Below are 20,487 nucleotides of genomic sequence, written 5' to 3' on the forward strand. Positions count from 1 at the left end.
TGTGTACGACCTGAAACCGCGAGTGACGAGATTTTGGTTACGGCATTCGCTTACGTTTCCCACGGATGGTCGAACGAAACACTCACGGGCCTCACAGGAGGCATGCTAGGCCGACGCATTGTCGAAATCAACGTTAGCGGAAAAGCGACGAACACGGCCAGCAACGCTAGTTCAACACTACATAAGACTTCAATGCGCACGGTTGGAGACTACATAAAAAAAATAAGCCAATGAAGTTATAATTATAAGCCCTCCTTAACCGGCGCGATAAGTTGCGAGATTCAGTTTAGCAATATGGCAACCTCCTGGAAGATTCCCCTTGACTAGACATAGTACGCAACTGTGTAAAAGGTACCCATCATGGAACTGTTAACATGGATAAAGAAAGCAGCGGCCGGACGAACATCGCCCAACGAACGGACGGACTGTTTCTGGCCCAATGTTCACACGACGCCTTTAGAGCTGGCTTTCCCCCACACACATGTTATAGGAGGAAAAGACACTGCTACAGTAATGACTGGCGGACACGAACGCTTCAGCGAAGGCAGCTTGCCCAAGAAATTGACTTGAGTCAATACACTCCGGGGCTTACCGCACCAATACAACACACAGACTATGATGAACACCGTAGTGGAGGGTTCTGGATTAATTATGAGCGCCCTGGAGTTCTCCCATGCGCCCGATGTAAACGGGCGCTCTTACATTCCACCCTCACCAGAATGCGGCATGCCGCGACCAGTAATGGTAGCAGGTAATCCAGTAGCAAATGTGTCGCACGGTAGACAAGATGTAACAATCCATGTCGTACGCGGAGGAGGCAAAGTTTCTTTGAATTGACGATACACATTAGCATACTGTTCGGTGGTTTCGAGAATATATCGTCTCCCGAGACGCTCTTTGCTATTTACGCGCGCGCGCGCGTACACACACACACACACACACACACAAAGGCGGTATGACGCCGACGGCACGGCGACAATGGGATGTACGACAAGTGTATGGCGACGACTGTATAATAAGTATATCGGATGACGATGGTTACACGACAGCAATGGCGTGAGATGGCGTGACGACGATGGCACGTACCCAACGGCATGACGACGGACCCAGTGGCACACACTCAACGGCAAACACCTACAAGAACTGTAGACCGGACTACGTACGTCGTCCCCCACTGCGGACGGCGCAAAAGCCGCAAAACTGAGCAACGAGTTTAGAAAAGCTAACACTTCGAATATCCACTTCCCTAGTTATTTTAATCTCATATTTGGTCATTCATATAGGTTGAATGCAGTTGATAGATAACACGCAAATCTGATACAACCAAGCGCGTCCAATAAACCATTTTCCGGGGGTAGACAAGAGTGGCGGTTCGTTATCTTGGAGAGAAAAAAGAGAAAAGTACTATCTGTATTAGTTTTAACTATGCGTAAAGCCACGCGAAGGCTAGGATATATAAGAACGCGCTGGAACACACACACCCTTACGGTCCTTTTACTTTCTTAATTTTCTTTCCACTCGTCGAGAAAGACGTTCAAGTTTCATTCCATCAAAAGAACACGAACGTGAATACCCGCTGCGACTCAGTTTCCGAGAAAATGGGATGAGCTAGCGCGAGGCGATAGCGCGTGTGTAGCCTGGTGAGACGTTCGCAAGTGAAACCAGACGCACCGAGACGCCCGCGCCCCACTGAAGGCAGCATAAACTTCGCGAGCCTTTCTGGCAAAAAGCGCTTTTTCGAGACCGATTGTTTTGAACTCTGGGCGCCCAAAGAGCTTCGCTGGCTTATGTTGCACGTCGCATTATAACATTATTATCTGCATTTTTCCAGCTCGGAAATTGAAGACAAAACGGGGAAAGTCGGCGCAACAACTCCTGCCGCGTCGCTGATAACGAAAATAGGGAACACGAATGGCCTCAAACATGTATGCCTTGTAGGGATAGGCCATACTGCACTACCAGAGCAGCGAAAAAGAAACGAGAACGCGCTGCTCCGCAAACCAGCCTTTTGCGAACCTCGGTAACCACTGCGAAAAGTGCGCCAGTGAGGATGAATTGTGCGTTTAAACGATCTACGCTGTTTTTACCGAACACACTTCCCTTGTGGTCGACCGAGATTACTACACCGAACAATTTTCGCTAGAAGGATACATTACGCGCCAGCAGTGAAAAGCGAGAACTTGAAAGGCCTTTCTACGTTGCCACGACAAGACGTGGTAATGGGAGCCGCTTTCACGAGCAAGCTTTCTAGTTTTAATTTTTGCTTTTTATTGTGGATTTCGGGCGAATGAGGTTACGCTTTAGTCCTGACTTTAGGTGATAGTTACTAATAATAGATCCCTTTGTGGAGAGCCAGTAACGCGGCGCGAGAGCTTAATGCAAAAGTTGAGGAAGAAAATTCTTCCAAAGATGCATCTGCCACGGGGTATACAATGCAGCAGCTTAAGACACAGATGCCAACCGAGCTAACGGGATGAGCATTAAGAAATCAGCGGAATTCTGATGGCCGTTCCCGCAGAATGTGTCGTACGCGAACCTGCCGTGAAAAAATTATGAGCGCCTGTGGCGCTTGATGCACATCTCAGGAGTTCGGCTGGGATGGATTTGTCGCGTTCAGTTGAACGTTGTACCACAAAATTACAGCGCCACGCACGCACGCACGCACGCACGCACGCACGCACGCACGCACGCACGCACGCACGCACGCACGCACGCACGCACGCACGCACGCACGAACGAACGAACGAACGAACGAACGAACGAACGAACGAACGAACGAACGAACGAACGAACGAACGAACGAACGAACGAACGAACGAACGAACGAACGAACGAACGAACGAACGAACGAACGAACGAACGAACGAACGAACGAACGAACGAACGAACGAACGAACGAACCAACGAACGAACGAACGAACGAACGGTTTGTAGCTGGAGCCATAGTCTTGTCGCAGTGGCTAGCGAAGAGCAGGTGAGCATCCGACGAGATTCCCCTCCCCCTCTCCCCCGTCCCTCCAGTATAGACTAATATCTATAGACGAGAGTGCTGCAACAATTGCGGGTACGCTAACTTGCAGATGTCTCACCTCTCTAACCTTTCCGTCCATGTCGTTTGGTATTGCAGTAACAGGGCGGTTACATATACATATAAAACAAAAGTACACACAAAACGACGGTGAAAAACTCAAGAGAAAGAAACCGACCACTGCTGAAACCGCACTGCGCGAACACCGTTACAGGGTCCCTGCTGCGCTCGTAACGGGAGGAGATTCCTCGCTTTCCGCCGAGAATGGCGCACAAGCGTGGCTTCCGCGAAAGCAGGAAGCCTCTCGGAGCCGCCGGAAGGAAGCTCCACCAGTGCTGCGGGCTTCCAGAGCGAGACCGAGCGCGCCGATTGGGTAGCACGGAGAAAGCGCGTAATCGCGCTCGGACACCAAGGGGTGGAAACATCGCGCAGGTCACGCAAGAACGAGAAGCGATACCGGAAACAACAGCCGCTTGGGTTGCGCAGCATAATCCTACCAGGTGTTGCGTTTCGCCTGCGACACGTGGTTTTGCCGGCGCGACTGCGGCGGGCGGCAGACATTTTGGCCCGATCGTCGTCGCCGCAACACTCATCGCCAGGTGTTTCCAGGCGCGTCTGCGGCGATGCGACCGCCTAGGGATCCTCCTCGCAGTCCAGTCATTGTGCCCGAAACAGGCGATGCCAAAGCAGGGATCTCATTCCAGTTATTGGGCCCGAAACAGGCGATGCCAAAGCAGGGATCTCGTTCCAGTCATTGTGCCCGAAACAGGCGATGCCAAAGCAGGGATCTCATTCCAGTTATTGGGCCCGAAACAGGCGATGCCAAAGCAGGGATCTCGTTCCAGTCATTGTGCCCGAAACAGGCGATGCCAAAGCAGGGACCAGCCTCTCATTACAGTCATTGTGTCCGACCGGCAGCGCCACGACAGGGTGCTACGAGATCGTGCGCAGCGCCACGACAGAGTGCTACGAGATCGTGCGCAGCGCCACGACAGAGTGCTACGAGATCGTGCGCAGCGCCACGACAGGGTGCTACGAGATCGTGCGCAGCGCCACGACAGGGTGCTACGAGATCGTGCGCAGCGCCACGACAGTGTGCGTCACCATTAGCCCATTGTACATTCACGTGCTCGTCTTTTGAGGGGTTCCTTCTTGCCCTCAACTGCGAGAGTATAAAAACAGCTGCCCCCGGACGCCAAAAGGAGGGCTCCGATTTCTTCTGTGGAGTGAAGTGCTCTCCCGTCTCTCTACTTCGGTCAAACCTGACCACCAACTCTTTACGATGTTAAAATAAACAAGTTGTTTCGTTGTTACCAGTCGACTCATGCTTTGCCGGGACCTTCGGATGCTTACAGTTGTACCCCAGGCCGCCAGGCCAACGCTACCCTTGGGGCTTGCGACCCAGGTACAACCACGGGCGTCAGCGCCGAGTTCCCATCCGATCGTACCAGCGGTCGGATCCCAAACATCTGGTTGCCAGCGGTGAGATCGCCTACGACTTCAAACAACGGTCTGCCAGCGGCGAGATCGCGACAACGGAGGCCAGCAGCAAAGAGATGCAGTTGACAGTATGCTGAGCAGCTCAACGACGATCCGGGAGCAGTGCAACGAGCCCTGTGTGACGACTGGTTGCCTGCAGCGGAACGACTGCGCGGAATTCCTGCCTGCGAGGTTTGGTGAGTGCGGGACTTTCTTCTTCTGAGCTTTGCCAGGCTTTTGTTAGTGTTAGAAACAGAGCTGGTAATTGTGGTTGTCGTTGCTGCCGGGTTAGTTGCGGCAAGACAATAGTAAGCAGTAGAGAAAGCAGCATTCAGAGCAGCCATGGATTTGAAGTCGTTGCGCAAACCGAAATTGTTGGAGCTTGCAAGAGAGTTGGGTCTGGATGTCTCAGACAAACTAAGAAAACCTGAACTGCTAAAGGCTATTCTTGAGTTAGAGGCTGAGGATGACGAGCTGTCGGAATGCCTTCAGACTATTGAGGAGAGGTCAAAAAGACAGGAGCGCGAACTTAAAGAGCAAAAAGAGAAACAGGAGCGCGAACTTAAAGAGCAAAAAGAGAAACAGGAGCGCGAACTTAAAGAACAGAAAGAGCGAGAGCAACAAGAGCGTGACCGTCAACACGCTTTGGAAATGAAGCGTCTTGAGGTAGAGATGGAACGCGCTCGTAATGGAAGTCAGGCACACGGTGCAGGAGAACGCGTATTGTTCAAAATGACTGACCTGATGCGGCCGTTTAAGCTTGGAGAGGACATTGGTTTGTTCCTGGTTAACTTTGAGCGAACGTGCGAGAAGCAGGGGTTCTCTCGGGAAACGTGGCCACAGCGCTTGCTCACTTTGTTACCCGGCGAGGCGGCCGACGTAGTCGCTCGCTTGGATAGAGAGGAAGCAGAGGATTTCGACAAAGTAAAATCGAGTCTGCTAAAAAAGTACCGGCTGTCTGCGGAGGCGTTCCGTCGGAAGTTTCGGGAAAATGAGAAAGGCAGAAGTGAGTCATATACAGAGTTTGCGTATAGGCTTATGTCGAACATGCAGGAGTGGCTCAAAGAAGAGAAAGCGTTTGGTGACCACGATAAAGTTCTGCAGTGCTTCGGGCTAGAACAGTTTTATAGTCGGTTACCGGAGAACGTGCGATACTGGGTCTTGGATAGGCCAGACGTGAGTACGGTGGCTAGAGCCGCTGAGCTAGCCGAGGAGTTTGTGACGCGTCGAGCTCGCGGAGCTAAGGACGGTCAAAAGGGTGAATTTGGCTCCAAGTCTGAGAGGCCAAGGTTCACGCCCATAAGATTTAAGGGGGACACGCGTAGTGAGGATGCGAGTGAAAGCAATCCGACCAAACGTAAAGAGACGGCAGCCGAAGCCGAACGCAGAAAGCGGTTCGAGATGAGGCGAGCGGGCGTTTGTTATACGTGCCAGAAGCCGGGTCACTTTTCGGCGCAGTGTCCGGAAACAACACCAAAAGTTGTGTTTTTTTCAATAGGCAGCACTGACGAGAACATGAAGCTTCTCGAGCCTTACATGCGAGACCTCCTCGTAAACGGGAAAGAGTGCCGAGTGCTTCGCGATTCCGCAGCTACGATGGATGTAGTTCACCCATCTTACGTAGAACCCCATATGTTCACGGGCGAGTGCGCATGGATCAAGCAAGCCGTGGAAGCTCATAGCGTGTGTCTGCCGGTAGCAAAAGTGCTTATTGAAGGACCTTTCGGAGCGCTTGAGACGGAGGCCGCAGTGTCATCTATGCTGCCACCCCAGTACCCGTACCTATTTTCAAACAGGTCCGATCACCTCCTGCGCGAGAAGGGGCTTTTGTTTGGTGAAGCTAGTGTTCAGGCCTTAACCAGATCGAAGGTTCGGGAGCTCGCTGCAAAGGCGGTAGTTGCGGGGCCGACGTTATCAAACAACGAAAAAGGGTCAGAGGCGCAGCAAGCTGATATTCAGAGCACGCCCGAACTGAATAGACTTGAGTCTGTAACGTTAAAGGCGCCAGATACTGGAGAGGAAACGCCCGACGCGGGAAAGTTAGAAGAGCTATCTACTGATTTGCTCATCGCGCCTACGTCAGACGGACTTGATAGGTTGCTAAAAGTCAGCCGGTCGGCTTTGATAGCCGAGCAAAAAAAGGATGGCAGCCTGGAAAACGTGCGCTGCAATGTCAAAGAAGGTATCGCCAGGAAAACTGCGCGTTTTGTGGAAAGAGGTGGAGTCCTGTACCGGAAGTATCTAGACCGAAGAGGAGTGGAGTTCGATCAGCTGGTCGTGCCTCAATGCTATCGTCAGGATCTGTTGCGCTTGTCACATGGGGGTTCGTGGTCCGGACACCTAGGAGGTAAGAAAACTAAGGACCGTCTCTTGCAAGAGTACTATTGGCCAGGGTGTTTTCGGGACGCAGACCATTTCGTGAGGACATGTGACACTTGTCAGCGGGTGGGCAAACCAGGGGACAAATCGAGGGCGCCGTTGAAATTGGTACCTATCATTACGGAGCCTTTTAGACGGCTCGTTATTGATACTGTGGGACCTCTGCCGGTAACAGCCACGGGGTACAGACACATTTTGACTGTGATCTGCCCAGCGACAAAGTTCCCTGAAGCAGTGCCGCTTAAAGAACTCAGCTCAGTTGAGATAGTTAATGCACTACTGTCCATATTTGCGCGAGTTGGTTTTCCTGCGGAAATCCAATCAGATCAGGGCACAGTGTTTACTAGCGCTTTGACGACAACTTTTCTCGAAAGGTGTGGGGTAAAGCTGTTACACAGCTCAGTGTACCACCCACAGTCGAATTCCGTTGAGAAGCTCCACTCCGTCATGAAGCGCGTGTTGAGAGCGTTGTGTTTTGAACATCGAACTGACTGGGAGCTGTGTCTGCCTGGGGTGATGTTTGCTTTAAGGACCGCGCCGCATGCGGCTACGGGGTTTTCGCCAGCTGAACTGGTGTACGGTCGCTCGCTTCGATCTCCGCTTCGCATGCTTCGAGAATCGTGGGAAGGTAGGGGCGACGACCCAGTCGTGGTGGAGTACGTACTTAAGCTCCTCGAACGCTTAAGAAGGGCACAGGAGTTGTCAGGTGAAGCAATGACAAAGGCCCAGCAGAGGGCCAAGGTTTATTATGATCGGACAGCCAGGGCCCGTCGTTTTGAGGTTGGCGATGAGGTCATGATATTGCGCACATCGCTAAACAACAAACTAGACGTGCAGTGGGAGGGCCCAGCACGAATTGTTCAGAAACTGTCGGACGTTAACTACGTGGTAAGTCTGCCAGGAAAGCGGAAAGCACAGCAAGTTTACCACTGTAATCTGCTCAAACCTTATAGACAAAGGGAAGCAGTGGTGTGCATGATGGTAAACGTTCCTGAAGAGCTTCCAGTCGAGCTTCCGGGACTAGGCTCAGTGACGAACAGGGAAGACACCGGTCAAGTCATTAGTGACCTTATCAGTAAAGCACCGCTGTCGCCCGAGCAGAAAACCGAACTACACCAGCTATTACAAGAGTTTCAAGGTCTGTTCTCTGAGAGGCCTGGTAGGACTTCTGTACTTACTCATGATATAGAACTTACCTCCACAGAGCCAGTACGATCCAAGGCGTATCGGGTGTCACCCCGCCAGAGCGATATTATGGAGGCTGAGGTAAAGAAAATGCTACAGCTCGGTGTTATTGAGGCAGGTGAGAGTGATTATACCTCCCCTTTGATTTTAGTTGAGGTACCGGGCAAGGAACCTCGTCCTTGCGTCGACTACCGCAGGCTTAATTCCATCACTAAGGATCAAATTTATCCGATCCCTAACATCGAGGAGCGCCTTGAGAAAGTTAGTAGCGCTCAGTTTATTTCCACCCTAGATCTTGTCAGGGGTTATTGGCAGGTTCCACTTACAGAAGAGGCTAGTAGGTATGCGGCGTTCATTTCACCAATGGGAACATTCCGTCCTAAAGTGTTGAGTTTTGGTTTGAAGAACGCGCCATACTGTTTTTCAAGCCTCATGGATAAAGTGTTGCGGGGACAGCAAGAATTCGCTTTACCGTATCTAGACGACGTAGCGATATTCTCCGCATCCTGGTCTGAGCATATGGCACACTTGCGGGCAGTGCTAACCCGCCTGCGCGAAGCGGGCTTGACAGTCAAGGCTCCTAAGTGCCAGATAGCACAGGCCGAGGTTGTCTACCTCGGTCACGTGATTGGTCAGGGTCGTCGCCGCCCCTCTGAAATAAAAGTGGCCGCTGTGCGAGACTTTCCGCAACCGCGCACCAAGACCGATATTCGGTCGTTCTTGGGTGTCGCCGGCTACTATCAGAGGTACATCCCTAGGTACTCTGATATCGCGGCTCCCCTGACGGATGCTCTAAGAAAGACAGAGCCTCAAACAGTCGTCTGGGACGAGACCAAGGAAAGAGCTTTTAGCGCCCTAAAGAGTGCCCTAACAAGCCAGCCTGTGCTACGATCGCCAGACTATACAAAAGGGTTCATTGTTCAGTGCGATGCTAGTGAGCGAGGCATGGGCGTTGTACTGTGCCAACGGGAAAATGGAGAAGTAGAACACCCCGTCCTGTATGCTAGTCGTAAGCTGACCAGTCGTGAGCAGGCGTATAGCGCCACCGAGAAAGAGTGTGCGTGTCTCGTGTGGGCCGTTCAGAAATTGTCATGCTATCTAGCCGGCTCGAGGTTTATCATTGAGACGGATCACTGCCCTCTCCAATGGCTGCAGACCATCTCTCCCAAAAATGGCCGCCTCCTGCGCTGGAGCCTCGCTTTACAACAATATTCCTTTGAGGTGCGTTACAAAAAGGGGAGTCTCAACGGTAACGCCGATGGCTTAAGTCGAAGCCCCTAACGTAGGAATCAGCCTCAAAATTGTTTGTTACTGATGTTTTTCTTCCTGAGGCAGGATTTTTTTTAACATATTGCTTTTGTTTAGTGTTTCAAAGTGATGATATGCTTTCTAGTGCAATTTTTCAATTTGTGGACGCGTTCTGAGTGATGCTAGACTACTGTAAGGAACTAGGCAGTGGTATAAAAAGGGGAAAGAGCCTGGCAGGGCTTAGTGAGGGTTGTGCCGTGCTTGCTGACTGAGCGGTTGAGTTTTCAGCGTAGTTCTAACGCTGGCCGGGAACGAGAACAAAAATGTGAACTCTCCCGAAGTCACTTTGCAGTGTCCCGTGCGAACCTGAACGAGAGAACGAGGCCTTCTCTGTGCGCTGCGCTCAAGAAACGTCAAGGGACGCCCGACTTCGGTTATGAGCATCATCGAGCGACATCCCTCCGGACAGCGGATGCAGTCCCCTGTCCATCGGGATCTCCTTCCCCCGGCGGGGCGGTCTGTTGCGTTTCGCCTGCGACACGTGGTTTTGCCGGCGCGACTGCGGCGGGCGGCAGACATTTTGGCCCGATCGTCGTCGCCGCAACACTCATCGCCAGGTGTTTCCAGGCGCGTCTGCGGCGATGCGACCGCCTAGGGATCCTCCTCGCAGTCCAGTCATTGTGCCCGAAACAGGCGATGCCAAAGCAGGGATCTCATTCCAGTTATTGGGCCCGAAACAGGCGATGCCAAAGCAGGGATCTCGTTCCAGTCATTGTGCCCGAAACAGGCGATGCCAAAGCAGGGATCTCATTCCAGTTATTGGGCCCGAAACAGGCGATGCCAAAGCAGGGATCTCGTTCCAGTCATTGTGCCCGAAACAGGCGATGCCAAAGCAGGGACCAGCCTCTCATTACAGTCATTGTGTCCGACCGGCAGCGCCACGACAGGGTGCTACGAGATCGTGCGCAGCGCCACGACAGAGTGCTACGAGATCGTGCGCAGCGCCACGACAGAGTGCTACGAGATCGTGCGCAGCGCCACGACAGGGTGCTACGAGATCGTGCGCAGCGCCACGACAGGGTGCTACGAGATCGTGCGCAGCGCCACGACAGTGTGCGTCACCATTAGCCCATTGTACATTCACGTGCTCGTCTTTTGAGGGGTTCCTTCTTGCCCTCAACTGCGAGAGTATAAAAACAGCTGCCCCCGGACGCCAAAAGGAGGGCTCCGATTTCTTCTGTGGAGTGAAGTGCTCTCCCGTCTCTCTACTTCGGTCAAACCTGACCACCAACTCTTTACGATGTTAAAATAAACAAGTTGTTTCGTTGTTACCAGTCGACTCATGCTTTGCCGGGACCTTCGGATGCTTACAGTTGTACCCCAGGCCGCCAGGCCAACGCTACCCTTGGGGCTTGCGACCCAGGTACAACCACGGGCGTCAGCGCCGAGTTCCCATCCGATCGTACCAGCGGTCGGATCCCAAACACAGGCAAAACCGGATGCGGATATTGCCACGCTATCGTGCAGATTCTCCCAACGCGTCACCCGTACCCGCAACATGAAACAGCGCGTAAGACGGGCCATTGTGCGCGAGTACGGAATGGGCAACACCGTTCACATTAGCGACTATTTCATCCGAGCAAGAAAGAGAGAGGTGGTCTTTATTAATTAATATAAATTATGGGTTTTTATGTGCGAAAAACAGGATTTGATTATGAGGCACGCCGTAGTGGAGGACTCCGGAAATTTGCACCACCTGGGGTTCTTCAACGTGCACCCAAATCTAAGTACACGGGTGTTTTCGCATATGAGATTCTCTTTAGTAAAGCACAGAGAGATTTGGCCGGCGGCATGCCCAGTATGTTACTGCTGATAGGCACACAAACACGCATTATATATATATATATATATATATATATATATATATATATATATATATATATATATATTAAACGCCACGACAATAAAATAATGAATAGTAGCACATTGTTTCCGAGGAAGTTTATAGGCTATATTTGGTTCCAGATTACTATAGCGTACCTGCAGTCTACAGGTTTAAAGAGAGAACACGAAAGGAGACATCGTGTTGCCTCCCTGGTGTCCTACCTGTATGTTTAGGCAGTCCGCTGCAGCAACTGTCCACGCTTCTAAGCTTCACTTTTTTCCCTGTTAGAACACGTGTTTTGCCAAATAAACGGGCGCTCTCCTAAGGTTCAAAATGAATAAAACATAAAATGACCTTTCGAGACCGCTACGGGTCCCTTGTTCACAATGAAGATGAGCGCAGGAGGGGGCGAACTTCGTTATGAACTCATGCCTCCTGCGCTCATCTTCATCAACAAGAGACGAAGCTGCAAATGCAGAGACTTTTGCCGCTAGTGAGTTCTATGACAAACAGTGGATGCGGCGCCACGATGGTTTCCGTCAGGTAAAAGAAAAAGAAAAATGGAACCAAGTAAACCAGACATACGCTCTCCAAAAGCGGCTACCTATGAGCACGGGCCAGGCGCTCCCAGCGGCCGCACTGCAGGGAGAAGCCTCGATATCAAGTCTAGTGCCATACAAGACCGCAGGCGCGCGGCACAGCCATAAGACAAAAGTGAGAAAACAGAGAAAAAATTTCTTAAGCCATACGCACACCCGAACGAACACCGAAGACTTCACGGAGAGCACGAACGCAGGAAGGAGAGAGGCGTGTAACGGCCGAGCTCGAAACTTTGGCGCGCTTGGACACGTTGCTTCCATTCCTGACGTGAGCCCCGCGACAATAAATGACGTGTTTTCTTGCCCGTCCCCCTCTTCCCCCCTCCCCGTCCAATCCTTCCCTCTCCCTCATCCCCTAAGCTCATTTTTCTATCTTTCTCGAGGCATATGTCTCCCTCAAGGCCCACACGTCGATAGCGGCCGTTTCGTCGCGACTGGCCACGCATGCGCGTCTTGCCTTTTGTGTTGCCGTCGCACGAGACGGGCCAACAAAAAAAGCGCCGAGCACTTTGGCTCCGGTTAGCGGTCCCCAGTGCCATATTGGCCCAGAAGAGCCGAACACGGAAAGCGAAAACGAAGCGAACAGCACGAAGCTCGCCAAGGAAACGCCAGACGTCGTACACGTGGCGTGCGTAAGAGCTGCTTCGATGGATAGCCAAACAGAATGGTGCCTTTCTTAAACATACGGCACTTGGAGCAAAGCGGCAGAGACTGACTTATAGGAGCCTGAAGAGGTGGGGGAAAAAGAAAGAGGCACTGGCGTAAAAAGTGTACAATGTGGGTCACGTATTATTTTTTCTTGTCTACTTGAGATACGACAACAAAACGTGATAAAGGATACAGAGAGAAATACAGCTGTTCGTAAACTTACTTGGAGCTCTTACAATAATATCTGATTTCCCCTACCGTCAAGCTCCGACACGAATGCATGTCGCAGTAGGCAAGTGCCTATTGTTAGCGGCTACATATACGTGAAGGCACTACTATCTTCGCAATATACCTTACACTAGAAAAACAAATGGGTGAATGCGTACAGGCGAAGTCGAAGGCAACAAACATAGATCGCCCAGCTCGAAGTGGCCGAAAGGTATATTTGTAGCGCAGTCTTTCAGCGACTGACACGCGTTCCATGACTCGTTATTGAATTCCGAAACATCCATACCGGCGTAAGCTTCACACGAAGCGCGAAGAACCACTGAAGTTCCTGATCGCGTGGAATGGATGCAATACGGGCTATAGCTAAGCCGGGGAACGTCCATTACGTATCCTTTACAATGACTTCTGGGCTGTTTCGAGAGGTTAGGTCAAGGTATTACAGTTTTCTTCCATCGCACGTCAGCATCAGCGCGAAAGACAGTCAACACGACGAAGTTGATTGGACGCTTCTACGTAGGGATAACGTATACCTATTCGATCCCACGCAGAGGCACGCACCAGACACCTGCGTGGAAGCTCCGCACTCCTTCGGCTCTCAGCGGGTCGTTCTTCCGGCCTAACCTTTGTGTACCTTTGTCGCTACATTCAGCGCCCCTCTCCCTTTTCCTTCTTTTTAAAAAAAGAACAAGAAGGAGGTACAGAGAACAGTACTGCCTGCCTACAAGGCACTCAGAATCATTATTATTGATGAGGCAATGCGATTGTTAATGCAGTATCTCGCAGTCTGTAATCTGATCCTATTTGATTGCTAACACTCCATCTTGCGGTTACTTAAGATCACTCATCACTTTATCTTTCGGCTTTTATCAGCATTGCATTAATGCTGCGTTTGTTTGTACTTTTTTTTGCATGCGCTTGCCTTACCGTATTTTTGTTGCTTTGCGTACTTGATATGAGAGGCCCCGTTATGGTAATATGACTTTGCGACTTCTTACAGTGCAGTTTGGAAGCTACATAGTTTCATCGCATATATTGAGAGAAAGGTTTAATGATACTAAATACAGAGAGGTCGGCCTGAGGTACATTCTTCTAGCCAACTACTCTGCGTTGGGGGAAGGGAAGAGGTAAAGTACGAGGGAAGAAAAAGGCGCAAGGTGGCTAACGATGATGAGGAAAGATATAAAGCATATAGTAAGCAATTTGGACTGCTTAAAGCCTACAGTCCAGGCTCGTGCTTTTTTAAAAATCAGGTAAGGCCTGGATGGCCTTAAAACTCGATTTAACGTCTGCCCAAGGGCCTAAAACAACATCCTCATCGCATATATTGTAACGCGTGCAATCTTTCGATTTGTGACAGTGGCCGTTTTACACCGGATATTGAATTTTATCGATTTGGCGCTCGGCGCAGAACGCGCCTACTGAATCCGAAAATTATTTAACAATTTTTCACAATCTTTAGCGAAAGAGCCTTGCCTAAACTGTTTTTGAGAGCAAAACGCGAACGCTGTTGTGCATTCCCGAACGTAAGCGAGCACGAGCGACTATTCTGGAACGTACCGTAGTAAATGGAGAATCAGCGGACGGGAGTAGAGTTTTGGCACTTGTTTGGTTGGTCAATGGCCCAATAGCGTCGCGTGACTCCTAATTATCTCTTAGAACACTAAGTGAGTTAAACAGTCATGGCGGCGGATTTTACATGGGACAGGTTGTCTCGTTGTCGAATGGTCCAGAATGTGACTTTCGATTGGCCCGCAATAAGGCGTTCAACACGGAAAACCCGAACGCAGCAGAAAACACGCACACTTCCTTGAAGATTCGTCCGTACAAGCAGTAGACGCAATTCTTAAATTTTTTCTCTCTCTTCTACTTTGTAGCAGGATATAATATTTCAATCGAAAGCAAAAAAGCCAGACCATTTTAAGAAATAAATCTGCACGAAGCCAGATGGTGGATGGAGGGGAAAAAAGCTCTACGTGGTATAGGAACTCATATGTCTAGGATCTCCTACGTAAAGACTGGCATATAGTTGGTGAGAAAAGCCGAACCTTTCATTCCATTCAGCAAGAAAGCTTTCCAGATTTTAAGACAGTGCGGATCCGTTATAAGTAGAAGCAAGTCTGACCAATATCTTGCGTAGATAGACAGAGTCGCACTTCGCTTCACGCCACCGAAGACTTCGAGATCGAATATCGTGATAGGCACCAGCTGGGTTACGCGCCAGAGCCTTGCGTGCGCGTAGTGAATTCCTTCAAAAAATTATCAGCCAAGAAAAAGTAAACTTGGAATACTAACAAGGCCTCCGAAAAGTGCCAGCTTTGACGAACACAAACATCGGGCAGAACAAAAAGAAACGCAAGAAATAAAAAAAATAAAGATAGAATCGGCACATATTGGGTTTAGCCAGGGGAATATATTACATAGTAGGATACCTAAAAAAACAAAACACAGAGAAACATAAGAAACATGAAAGCACAGGGGAAATAACACAAGGAAAGTTAAAATAATGGATCTCATCTAATATGCGGACATCGAAGTCTACAGAAGCGGAAGGGGAATCCTGCCGGGTGTAGTACCAAGGACTGGTTCGAAGCCAATAACGTCAAACGTATTCGGAAACAATCAAGAAACTGCCGACTGGATGAAAAGGAAGTTTCTGCCCAGTTAGCGAGTAGCAGATGGACGACCGCACGGCCTCAGCCCCGGTATAAGAACTATAGAATACGCGGACTTCTCAAAAAAAAAAAAAAAAAGAAACAAAGAAAGAAAAGAACTGAGGCCGGCACGAGGAAAAAAAAAAAAAAAGAAAATCTCTGCTGTGCTTCCCTCTACGATTTCAAGCTATAAACCCGTCGTAGAAAAGCGCAGCTCGAGAAAAAGAAGCAAAAAAAAAAAATTCGGAAAACCGATACCGCTGTCGAATGCACTTAGATGTAGCACGCGGAGGGCAGCAGCTGCTTAGGAGTACGGGCAGAGCACACGCCAAGCCAGCGGAGTATGCAGGGCTCGAAAGAGCAAAGCTAAAGCTGACTGCCAATAGGCACTTTACGGTAGTACTTGATCGCAGACTGCCGAAGTTCGACCAGTCCGTCAAAATACAAGAAGGAGGGACAGAGAGAGTGAGAGAAGATAAAGCTATAAGTACGGAAGGAACTTGCCCCGAACGTACTATGTATAAAGAGTGCTGCTGGAGGTCCAGGCGAGGATTATCACTTCTCTTGGTTGTATTACTTCTTTTCATTTTTTTTCCCAAGCCCCCTGAAAACCAAACGCCGAAAGCGCTCTGGTTCAGAGGAGCGGAAAACTAGCGCGTGCGCGCGAGGGGGAGAGTGAGTGATTCGTGCTTCTTCTTGATATTCTGCCAACCACGCCTGCTGAGCTGGCCTGAGCGCGGTTTGCGCAAGCGCCTAGCGAGTCCGGGGCTTCATTAGCCGGCTGTGTATCAGTAAGTGTAGCCCTCCGCAAACACAAAAGGGGCGACGCCGCGCCAGCCACTCATTGCCGTTCGTCCCAGCGCGGCGCTCTCAGTTGCTGCCCGTTCCTTCTCCTTTCCCTAATAATCAAAAGAGGAGAGAGGGACCCCAGCCGCTCCATTCTTATTCCCTGCTAGTCTTCTTTTGCGAGCGAATGCGCTCGCGTTCGTAACGACTAGGAGAAAAAAAAAAGCGCAACGATCAGTAGAAACCAACAAAGACGGGAACATCCGAACAACAAAGGAAAGTTCGTGGCCGAACGAATAGTCAAACTCGGCTAAGAAATCAATATGCGGCGCGGAGAAGGAAAGAGGCAAGCACCCCGTATTTCGCTGACGTTTCTGGCTCTTCCGGCAGCGAGAGAGAGAGGTCGGAAGAGGGTTCAGAAAGGAATGCGCGTGAGGCCGCGCGTGTTTTGCGCGTCCCGCCCGAACGTCCCCGCTGGCGGAAATTGCATTATAGAGCGCCACGAGAACGAGAGAGAGGATCTCCGACGGAGTTGAGCCATTCTCAGCCGCAGACGGAAAGCTTCTTTCGTGCTACTCCGAGCGTGCGGAGCGAACGTTATACGTATGCGTATTTCTGTACGTTCAACGGAACGTGACGGCTATCCCGTATAGATGTGCGATTATACTTGTGGACGACGCTTTAACCACAGGCGCATTGTTGTAGACACTAATAGATTTGACGGAGTGCACGACAAGGACGCCAGTAAAAGGCCTTAAGCCCGCACCAAATGAGTAGTCAACAGTGGAATCAAGGATTACTTTTTCGCACCGGCCTCCTTTCTTACAGGCGTCTCATATTGATCCCGTTCGCTTAAGTCGTGTAATACAAGTTTTTTTTTAATTATTTATTGGAAGCTGCCGGCTGAGCACTTTGAGCACACGCGTAAGAAAACTAGCCCTTTTGTGGGCACTGTAAAGTGAACCCACAAGCTTGAAATCACACAAGTCGCCAAGTCATTGAGGTCGCCATAGAGGCTCTTACGTAAGGAAAGGAACCATTCTACAAGTGGCTACGAATCACGCACTCACGCTACCCTCGAAACCCTCGCGGCGAAGAGGACGGAAGCGGACTACCAGCAAATTCGAGAGGAAAAGCAGGCACGCGGGGGCGTGAAGATGAAGAGAATTAAAAAAGAAAACGGCGCCCCGAACACTAAATAACGCAACAAAAATGACGAGGTCGACGAAGTGATTTAGTAGTGCTAAATGGGGATGGGCATGATGAAATCGAAAAAAAAAAAAGAAACTTCGACTACTGACAAAATATTACGCCCAAAATCGCACTGCGAAGATTGACGCATACAATACGGGGGGAGCGATATACAACTTCCATGAAGCATCATCGGCAATGTGGCTAGCATTTATAAGAGCAAAGAACAAACGCTGACAATTTTACATAGGAAGCTCGTTTTTTCTTACGTATACATGAAAGGGAAATATTTTCATTGACCTTACTGTATCACGAAGCTCTCTCTCTCTCTCTCTCTCTATATATATATATATATATATATATATATATATATATATATATATATATATATAAGTATATATATATATATATATATATATATATATATATTAAAAATAAAGATTGGAGGCTGATGAGCTCCCTGCTTACCTGATCGCTGTCCGGAGCCTGCCAGCTGTCATTGCTCTGCAACAGAGAAGAAAGAAGTTGCGATGTAGCACGTTGCAAACATGCAAAACCAGTGAAGTGTCAGAAACCGTGTTTCTCTGGAGGAGAGCAGTTTTCATCCACGACAGAGCTAAGGATCATGCGTACACCACCGGCTCATGAAAACTCTTACGTTACAGGAAAACAGAGAGAAAACAAAACAAAAAAAGACACACAAAGAGGCTAACTACAACAAAAGATTCGGTTTGCTACCCCTCGGCGATGTGCCGGGCAGAGAGACGGAAAAAGATAAGAAGGAAATCGAGAGAGAAATAGAGCACGTCCACTTGATCACTGCCATTCGCAACACAGGATAACAGTTAACAGTTGTCAGTGGTAAGTCGCTTGAGCTGGTTTGCTCTCCGTAAGAATTGCAACAATATATAAAAGTGACTGACGCCCTCTTTAGTGACAAAAAAGGAGAGAGAAAAGAAAAACATCCAGGGCGTTTGATAATACTTGGGGAAATAATTAAAAACAAAATATTTAAGCGAAGTTCAAGATAAACATTAAAATAAAAGCCCGTGTATGTAGCTTCCCCATGTCACTGATCGTCATAATCACCAGGCGATTCGCAACAACTCCTGGAAACTACTTGCGCCTTCTAACACTCCCCTGTCCGGTGATTTCAATAAGCTCATTTTCATTTATAAGTTATTTCGGCTAAGAGGCTAATATTTTAAAACATTGGAATGCTTCTACAATGCCTCGAATGCCGCAAAAGGCCTTAAGATTTGCTTCCGCTTCTACGCTTTCGATATCTTCCATTCGTCACGGAATTGCTGCGCTACTCAACGCTTCAATTATCAACAACACAACTAACAGGTGCATAACTAACAGGTGCATAACAGGTGCAGGAAACACTATGTCTACCGTTGTCGTGGCAACGTTCTCAATTACACGTAGGACTAACCTCTAAACTACATGCATTCGGTTATGGCCTCAAAGGAACACTAAATCAAAATAATAGATCAATTTAGAGTGATCAAATATTGTTTGAAAAACTGTGTTGTCGGTAATTACACGATAATAGGTACATTAGGAGAAATAGATAATAGGAGAAAACGAAGAAAAAAAAATTCGCGCCGAAACCCCAACGGCGGTACGTCAGTGTGACGTCACAAATTTCACAGTATTTTTTTCGTACTTGGGCCGCGTTGGCTCAGCAAACGTTCGCAAAACTTGCCACATTCAGTATTTGGTTCTTTTGAAACACAACGTAGTCGATATTTAACGCTAAAGAATTAAATGGACCCTAAAAGACGTTGTAAAAATTTATGACGTCACAAGGAGCTGGCGCGGGAGAGTGGCGTTTTTTTTCATATTACGGAGGAGTAATTTACTTACACAAAGGAAATCGTTTTTTTGTTTCTCTTTAGTGTACCTTCAAACCCAGAACAAATGGGACGATAGAAGCCGGCATCTCCCCATAAAGATTATCGCCGTGGAAAAGCCAGCCAGAAGGGAGCATGTATAAAGCCTAGAGAACCAAGCAGGCATTTACAAAAGCTGTAGGTTTTGAGGTGCACGGTACCTACCCAGGCGCCTTCGAGACGGAGCGAAGGTGAATCCGTAGGTAAGTGTCAACGTTTAAACAACAGCCAGAGTGATACCGGAATCAAGACCTTTATTATTATTATTATCTTTTTTTTTTTGACGAACGGTTGGCAGTAAACTGAGACACTGCGGGTATATCTGCATTGTTCACCTTTCTGCTCCAAGAATATCACCATTATACAGCTCCCATTAGCTGGCACGACTAGTAATGTTAAGTACAAAAACTAGACTTATGCAAATTAGCAGTTGGAAATGAGCGAATGAGTGAAAACTAATGCCAAATAAATAAGGCAAGTTTTCTTTTTTCTTCTTTCTTTCCTTGAATATGACACGTTTTCCGAACATGCTCAAAGGAAAGAGGAGGTTTTTAAAATTCGCTGGCTTCCACTACTACACGGGCTCAAGAAACCATCGGCACCGACGTAGGAATTTTGCAATATAATTGTATCGTTTCAGTGTAGCTGCGGCCTCTGCTATATATATATATATATATATATATATATATATATATATATATATATATATATATATATATATATATATATATATATATATATATATAGAGAGAGAGAGAGAGAGAGAGAGAGAGAGAGAGAGAGAGAGAGAGAGATGGCGTAACTTAAAAGGAGCAGTGGCTTCGACAACGCCGGTACAGCAAGATGGTGCAACCGAAAGGCACACAGGGCACGTATTTTGCAACGGTTCCTTGCATTTTCCATTCTTTTCACCGTTCGTTATTCGCTAGTCCAAATCCACGGCTCCGCTATCGCCAGGATCGGCCACACGGCGCGACAGATGACACGATATGTATGGAACTGGAGGGAAAGAATTGTTAGAAAATAAGACACCCGCCGACCCCCCACCCCCGCCTTTTTTTTTCCTCGTTTGTCTGTCGCCATGACAAAATGCGTTCACAATCTTCGCACAACACACGAAGATGGAACAGGCGTTGCTACTCGAGACACCCAAACGGACGAAAAAACGTAGGCAAGTTTCTTCCTCCTCCTACTCAAACAAACAAATAAATAAACAAACAAACAAACAAACAAAAAGCCCGAGAAAGAACAACAAAGAAATAAAGCAAGCGCCTTCACTATA

At 48.9% G+C, this 20,487-nt stretch overlaps 1 protein-coding gene across 9 annotated transcripts in view; it reads right to left on the reverse strand.

Moving 5' to 3' along the window:
- dlg1 (MAGUK family member discs large 1) overlaps positions 1-20,487 on the reverse strand; it is a 717,696-nt gene that overhangs the window by 186,558 nt on the left and 510,651 nt on the right. For all 9 annotated transcript variants that reach the window (XM_075681544.1, XM_075681545.1, XM_075681543.1 and 6 more), the window contains one exon: positions 17,776-17,811. In XM_075681544.1, the coding sequence (XP_075537659.1) occupies positions 17,776-17,811 (36 nt within the window). The remainder of the gene's footprint in view (positions 1-17,775; positions 17,812-20,487) is intronic.

Source organism: Dermacentor variabilis, chromosome 2, assembly GCF_050947875.1.
Source record: "Dermacentor variabilis isolate Ectoservices chromosome 2, ASM5094787v1, whole genome shotgun sequence".
NCBI lineage: Eukaryota > Metazoa > Arthropoda > Arachnida > Ixodida > Ixodidae > Dermacentor > Dermacentor variabilis.